The 7,547-nt window shown below is 58.6% G+C and overlaps 2 protein-coding genes across 2 annotated transcripts; one reads left to right on the forward strand and one right to left on the reverse strand.

Annotated features, from left to right (window-relative positions):
- Window positions 1-1,138: 1,138 nt before the first annotated feature.
- GLOTRDRAFT_133952 (uncharacterized protein) lies at window positions 1,139-2,674 on the reverse strand (the record flags this gene model as incomplete). The annotated part of the gene is made up of 2 exons (XM_007872922.1): window positions 1,139-1,593; window positions 2,218-2,674. 2 exons carry the CDS (start codon window positions 2,672-2,674, stop codon window positions 1,139-1,141), a joined length of 912 nt encoding a protein of 303 aa, XP_007871113.1.
- Window positions 2,675-3,281: 607 nt separating this feature from the next.
- GLOTRDRAFT_133953 (uncharacterized protein) lies at window positions 3,282-5,433 on the forward strand (the record flags this gene model as incomplete). Its single annotated transcript, XM_007872923.1, has 14 exons — window positions 3,282-3,354; window positions 3,410-3,442; window positions 3,494-3,513; window positions 3,563-3,577; window positions 3,638-3,676; window positions 4,125-4,153; window positions 4,217-4,230; window positions 4,288-4,316; window positions 4,403-4,445; window positions 4,495-4,554; window positions 4,604-4,735; window positions 4,786-5,005; window positions 5,052-5,100; window positions 5,149-5,433. The coding sequence occupies 14 exons, from the start codon at window positions 3,282-3,284 to the stop codon at window positions 5,431-5,433; spliced, it is 1,041 nt and encodes a 346-aa protein (XP_007871114.1).
- Between the last annotated feature and the right edge of the window lie 2,114 nt (window positions 5,434-7,547).

Below are 7,547 nucleotides of genomic sequence, written 5' to 3' on the forward strand. Positions count from 1 at the left end.
ATCCGTACTGTCTGCACTGAATTCCCTGAGGCTCGGCCTACCGTCTCGTATGCTGTGAGTGTCTATTTCGTCACCAATCATAGTCAGCCTACGGCGTCGGTGCATCGGCTGGTCAACACGAAGCAGGACTCGGCAGAGGGGAGCTCTTACCCTTGCCGAGAACTGTCGCGCCTTGCGCGGTTTCCGCGGACGAATGAGAAGCGGAAGCAGCCGATCGTTGACTCGCTCCGTCGAGGAGTAATGGCGTCGGCTTCCCCTTCGCATTCGCCGCAGTCAAGAGGGAGCTCGTCTTCCTACCTGGCGGTAGTGTCACACGGCTGCTAGTTCGCGAAGCAGGTACGTGCCGTGAACCCGCGTTGTTGATTGAAACGCAGAAGCTAGTCAACGGCGAGTGCTCCATTCCTGCTGGTCTGACATGACAGCAGGAGTCGCACCGATCGATTGTTCTCGTAAGGGTTCATGTTGATTTGTTGATTCATCGGTCTCCTCACATTGTTCAGCCTCTGCCGCGTCTCTCGGTAAGGCCAGATGCTATCTAAGGTCCATCCTCGTGTGTAGGGAATTCTCTAGCCTCCCAGCGCGGTGCGATGACTCTCGTTTGATGTACATATTCACGAATATCCTGCAGGAAAGTACCACGTCTGGCGCATCCGCGGTCTAGAGGGTTATCCTTGCAGGGACGTCAGTGATGGAAGCTGGACGGCGCGTGCCGCTCGCCGCTGACACCCCGCGGAAGAAGGCACCTGCCACTCCGCGTCCCTGCTTCGCGAAACTCTGAACCGCGTCCCCGTTCGTCTCCCTTCCGACTACGCCGGGAGAAGCTGAGATCGGTGCTTCTGGTAAGGATCCTCTCGGGCTCCCTGATGATGCTGATACGCCGCGCGAGACCTTCCCTGGGACGCCGTCGGCGGGGAGGGTGGCAGCATTGCCGGTCGGGGGGATGGATGGAAGTCGGGCCTTGCGAGGTACGTACGTCCACGGATTCACCCACCAGCCTTCCCCACTCGTCGGGGGCGGAACGAGTCGATTCTTTCCGTCATCTCGGCGGCCGCAGGCTGCATGGTATGGCTTCGCCACCGTCGGCGGTGACGAGCCTCCTCACCAGTGCTACGGGTGTCGTTTTCTCGCGGCAGAAGTGCTAGACAGTCAAGCCGCCGAATGGCGAGTCAGAGTCTGTCGCCCCGTGCGTCCCGCGGTTGACAGGCGCGGAGAAGCACGCGCGCGCACGCGCGCTTCCCCGAGTCCGCCAACGCCTGGATTCCCCATCTCCCAGCCTCTCGTAACCGCTTCCAGGTCCCCGCGCGGCGCAATTTTCCAGCCGCTCGATGGCGAGCAGGGAGGGAGGGAGGGAAGGAAGACGGGGGCGTTTCCGGCAATCGCGTTGCATTCCATTCCGCTGCCGTCGTCTGGGGTCGGGGTTCGGGGTTTGTCGAGTGTGGGTGGTATATATGCTGCGAGTCGCCGTCGTGGCTTTCTCCATCCCTCCACCGCATCCCCCTTCAGAGACACCCGCATACTCTCGCCCGCTCACCCGAGTCGTAATGACCCGGTCGTCCCCGTTGGATGTGACACGTCGCTCGTTGGGTATGTACCCTTGCGCGCTGTAAGCGCCTGCTGACTGAGTGATTGCGATGCAGTGCCACGAACCTCCGCGTGTACTGGACTATGCTGGAAAGTTACGCAGCACATCCGCTGCTCTGCGCTGACGTGAGATATCTAGCGGATGCTTCCGCGTGTAAACTCCCGGTAGCGTGTCACGTCCACACAGTGTGCATTGAGTGGTTACTCATATCATCCCCAGTAGGAATATTACAACAACAGCCGCTCAAATTGCAGATATCATTAGGTACGCGCACTCCGCATCCGTATGCTCACCGCTGACCGCCATCCTTAGGATCCTATAAATGCAGGACCATGACTACACCCTACACCTTGGACCCGGCCCTGGGCACTTCCGACGCAGGGCACGCGGGGCTAGTCAGGAGCGTCGACGCTGTTCCCGCCCGATAAGCTAGTCGCGTACGTGCACGCCTCCCGCTACGACTGGTCACTGACGTATGCATTGCAGGGACACTAGCGCGATCGAATGACTCTTAGGCCTGATACGTGCTGCTGGCGCTTTGAACATGGAGCTCGCGATTGAGCTCTATCCATAGGATCATAGTAAATACTCGAGGTTACATAGTGACATACATAGTATCGTACACGTGCCCGCACCGTCCACGGGCTCTCGCGAGCCACCCGAGCTCGTCGCGTGCCCTGCGGACACGTCGTGCCGGCGACTCGTACGCGGCGGTAGCGCGTCGCTCGTGACCCCACACGCCGGCGTCGAGTATGGGTCCTCGCGGGGAGGTCCGGTCTGAGGGAATGCGCGGACGGCGAGGGATTCGATGGCAGTCCGCAAAAGGACCCCAGCCGAAGTTGAATCGAGGCGGGTCACGGGAGAGGGTCCGCACCACAACGCGAGCGGATCGGCGCGCATCCCTGAGCCTGGACCGACATACGGGACGACCGCCGAATACCGATGGCCACCCGTCGGCGCGGAGACGATGGGCCGGTGCCCGATCAACCATGCTGGCGGCAACTCACCCTGGGTGTAGGGACGGTGCACGGCGTACGCAGCAATGTCGAGCCCGCTCGATGGGCTTTGCGTGGCGGTGGCTGTTGCATACATGCATGGGGCGCCGTGCAGCACGGGAAAGGAGCGGCGGCGAGGCGGCGACGGCGATACGCTGACGTGTGGGTTGGCGGTGGTGTCGCAATATTGTCAGTAGATACAAGCAACGAAATATGACATGCCACGTACGATTGGACTCTGTCACTCGCACGCAGCCCGATGTTTTGACCATGGCCCCGCCTCACGTCCCGCTCTCCCGCGATCCTGTTATTGCAGCTCGAGCGCGTGACAGGCGTGCTTGACGTGGCTGATGCAGGGGGACGAGTCGACGACGAGCGGAAGAGAGCGGGCGTCGACGGGCCGGCGACTCGCAGTACATAGCACCGCCACCGTGCTTCCCGAGGCGCGATCGGCGCGCCTGGGAAGCGATGCTAGAGAGCGAGTGAGGAGCGGGCCTCGCAACAAGGCTCATTCACCGTCCAGGCCCCGGTCCGCTGAGGCTTCGATCCCCACAACTCGTTTAAATCCAGACCCTCGTCCGAGAATGAAAAGAAGTTTGCGCGGTTCTGTATGCGCGTTCTGACCACCGATCGTCGTTCTCCGAGCTTGTTTCCCTCTCCCCGGCTCGCATCGTCCCCCCACTCGTTCTTTCCCCCTACGCGCCATGTCGCTCTCGTTGCTCGCTGATGCGTTCGCCCCGTTCGTTAGGGATATCCAGTCGACCCGGTACGCGGAACGTAAGTCATAATATATGTCGACATGCTCGCTAGCGTCCCGCTCACGTCACCCCAGTCGCGTCAAGCACTATCGTCATCTACGACCATTGTGAGTGACGCTATCCCTTTCGCAGAACGCTACTCAAGTATGTCCCCGCAGTGATCACATTGGACCAGGAGGTGAGCTACCCCTAGCTTGCCTCTCCGCGAGACTGACGGTGCATCTCAGATAGACCTAACATGGGTGCGCTCGCCTTGCGTACCATCCACTCTCACCATCTGAACTCCATCTCCCCATCTTCAGAAGGCTTCATGGACACCCGGAAAAGTATTGTTCTTAACGGTGAGTATATGCGCTGTTGTCTCTTATTACTTCGGACCCTCCCAGAGGCCCTACGAGGATGCTCGGTACATATCTCGCCCGTGTCTCATTCCTTTCTGCTCAGCATGGGCTGCAGTCTCTAATTTCCCTGCCTCGACGACTAGTTTCCTCGTGCCCGCTCGCTGCATCCTCCGTACCTTTCTCGAGCTGGGTAGTGCTTCGGTATTGGTTGCGTCTCAAGAGCACCTGTTTCCGTGGCTTCGTCATCGCGCTGTACTCCATACGTGCGGCTCACTGACGTCCCTCCCTCTGCTGGCCCGAGGTACGAATTGAAGAGGACATTGTTGCTTCTTCGGTTTCCCGCCCACGCACGGTGCTCGTATTTACCATCGCGCTCCGTCCCAGTACTGGACATCTCATTACTCCCCATAATTTCTCACTTGCTGTGGCTGACACTATTGCATGATAGAACCGCTATTACGTTCTTGCAAGTGTAATGTGAGTGCCGCATCCACTCGCTCGCCAAGCACAGTTCCTGACACGTGCGGGTCCGTGATGCAGATTCAACAACTACGGTACGCGTCTTCCCTGACTTGGACCGAAGGTTCCGCTGATATGCGGCTCCGGACCAGTTCTTTTCACCACACATCTCTCCGACTCGGTATGACATCATTCAATCTCATGTCAGAAGTGTTCTAATCCGTGATATGCAGTTGTACGTGCCTTCGTATCAAAGATGTTTCTCAGGTTCATTCTTACAACTTTCGCCCTTCCCTCGCCGCAAATAGCTGTATGTATTCGCACTCCTGGCGTAGACGCACGTCTAACGTGGCGTGCAGGCGTTACATGGTTTCGATGGCAAGGCACAACAGGTTTGCTAGTGTCCATGATTGCCGAAAGTAAGTCTCTCGTCGTTTCTCCCCTAAACCTCTAACTCGACCCGGCCAGTCATCCTCCAACTGCGACTATATGCACTGTACCACCTCAACCGACGCGTGCTGGTGCTCATGTGCGGGGCGTTCCTGGTCTCAGCGGGCACAGCGGCCGTGATCATGGGCATGGTGCTCGCGCGTATATCAGGTGCGTCTCCTCCGCGCGTCCTCTCCGCGCCCCGTCCAACGCCGGCCCAGCGCACTCGGGCCTGATCCCGGGCCTGCCGTTCTGCATCCCCGTGAACGTGCCCTCGTGGTTCTACACGTTCTGGATCCCGACGCTCGGCTTCGAGAGCCTGCTCTGCGCGCTCGCGTTGTTCCGCGCGTTCAAGGACTTTCGCAGCCGCACGAGCCTCTTCCAGAGCGGGCGGCACATCGTGAAGATATTGATCCGGGACTCGGTGATTTATTACCTCATGTGCGCGCGTTCTCTTCTGCTCGGAATCTGGCCTGACGGTGTTTAGTATGTTCGCGACGTACTTTACCAACCTCGTCATATTCCTCACTGGCAACGTGCGTCCCGCCTTCCGCCCTTCTCTGCTCACCACTAACACCCCCCAGGTCGGCGTGCTCGAGTCCGGGATCGGGTTTGCGGTGACGATGTCGTGCGTGATGGGCAGCCGGCTGTGCCTGAACATCCGCGACGTGCACCACGAGCTGGAGGTGTCGACCGCGTCGCAGCAGCAGCAGCAGCAGCACCTCACGCAGCCGTCGTTCGTGTCCGGCGGGCGGAGTGCGTACGGGACGGCGAGCCGCGGGACGAATATCGTGGTTTCGAGCACGTACGCGCTGACGGAGTTTGAGCTCGTGGAGTTGCGGAATTTGCGGGCGCAGGGGAAGGTGTAGGGTGGGTGGGTGTCGTTGTCCCTCGCTGCTGTATAACATCGTTCTGTTTCTCGTGTATACGTACTCCGGTTAGGGAAAATGTATTTAGAGCACGCGCGCGTCAAGACCATTCCCTTATGCGGCGCCGGAAAACATAGGGAGCCAATGAGGAGGGAGATGGCAGGGTTAGGGTGTTGAGGATGTTGCAAGTCCGACGCCGTTTTTCGTGGTTCGCTCGAGCATAGTCTCCCCCTATGTGGGGTCTCGTGGATTTTGGAAAAAGGGGCTTGCCCTTGTGTATTTGTGCACCGTACAAGCGTGACTACTCTACTTTACGGATGGGCGCGGAACAGGCGTGACCTTACCTCCAGGTCGTCGCGAGTGGGAGGTTGGCGTCCATGCAAGTGTCGTGACTTCCACTTGATATGCCGGTGCAATATTATTCATGCTGACCTTCACAAGTGGGTTAGACATGCGGATGGAACACACGGAAAAGCACTCACCAAGAATTTAGAGTGTCTCACTGGCTTATCTTGACCCATAGTCACTCCACCGTCAGTTGTGTCTTGATGGGACTGGCAGTGAGTGACCTCGGAAGGTCCCAAGGCAGTCATCATAAGGGCGCATGGTCCATGAGCCTGGGAGAGCTGCCGACGGTCACCACACCGCTTGAGTAAAATAGAAAGCCGGGTTAGACATGAGTGAGAGCAAGATGACGGAATAGCACTCACTCCATGGTACCGTCACTCGTCTCTCAAGCTCAACCCAGCCCGTGACATCGACTCAGGCTACCTTCCCTCTTGAATTGACAGAGCCCACGGGAGAACGCGGGAGACGGCCATAAACGGGGGCCTGATCACCGAGACAGGACGGTGACGAGAGCGTCGAGATCCAGCATCACGTCATTGAAGAGGGTGATCACCAGATGCCACGTCAGTGAGCGCGAGAACCCAAGGCATGGGCCGTGGTCGATATTGAGATGAGCGAGACCCCGGCGATGGCTATGGCATTGGTGACGTGGACCACTGTACGGGACACGTAGAGGTCGATAGCGACTTTGCAATGGCGCAGAGACGGGGACATGCGAGCGGAAGACACTGTGCTCCAACACCGGTTGCGGGACGATATTCTATACCCACAAAGTCGAACAGGGTGGCGACGTCGGATGCAGCGGGTGTGAAGACCACGTTGACGACTGAGACGTTGCATCCTCGATGCTGACACAGGTTACGGCTAGACGAGCGAGACTCCGGCAAGGGCCACGGTGCTGGTGATGTGAACAAGTGTGTGCGACATGCTAACATCCATAGAGACTGCGCGGACGGGGAGCCAGGGTGACATGCGGGTAGAGGATAGCGCACTCGGAGGCCGGTCGCGGGATGAAATTCCATACCCACAAAGTCAAACAGGGTGTCGATGTCAGATGCAGCGGGTGTGAAGATTGCGTTGACGACTGAGACATTGGTGATGTGGGAGGGTGACGTAGAGGTCGTCAACAGGGACTTCACGAAGGGGGGGCAACGGGGACAGGCAGGCAGTGGATAGCATGCTCCAAGACCGGTCGCGGGACGAAATTCTATACCTACAACGTCGAACAGGGTGTCGACGTCTAGTCCAATGGGTTGAGGGGACCGCAGTGACAACAGACGTTAGTGATGTAGGAGAGTGACGTAGAGGTCGTCAACAGGGATTTCGCGAAGGGGGAGCCACAGGGACGGGCAGGTAGAGGATAGCGCGCTAGGAAGCCGGTCACGGGATGAAAGTCTATACCTACAACGTTGAACACGGTATCGACGGCAGGTGCGGTGGGTGTGGAGAGGCAGTAGCACGTCCAGTGGTGGTACGGCAGCGGCAAGAAAACTCCATCGTGACGTATGGCACGCAAAGCCATTGACAGCACCAATGATCAGGTCTGTCATTGACTTTGTTGTGTGCCATGCGTCGGACTTGCAGGTGGCATGGTCCCGCCGCTCGCCGGATGCAGTTCCATATATACATCATGAGATACGATGGGCACAGCGAGGAGAACCTGGCAGCTAGGACGGACACCGCTGGCCAGAAGACGATTCGTCCCTACTCGAAAGAGCAAGGCCGGGAGGACAGTGTCAGCGACATTGTTGCGAAACTTCTTCCCA

Source organism: Gloeophyllum trabeum (assembly GCF_000344685.1).
Source record: "Gloeophyllum trabeum ATCC 11539 unplaced genomic scaffold GLOTRscaffold_00021, whole genome shotgun sequence".
NCBI lineage: Eukaryota > Fungi > Basidiomycota > Agaricomycetes > Gloeophyllales > Gloeophyllaceae > Gloeophyllum > Gloeophyllum trabeum.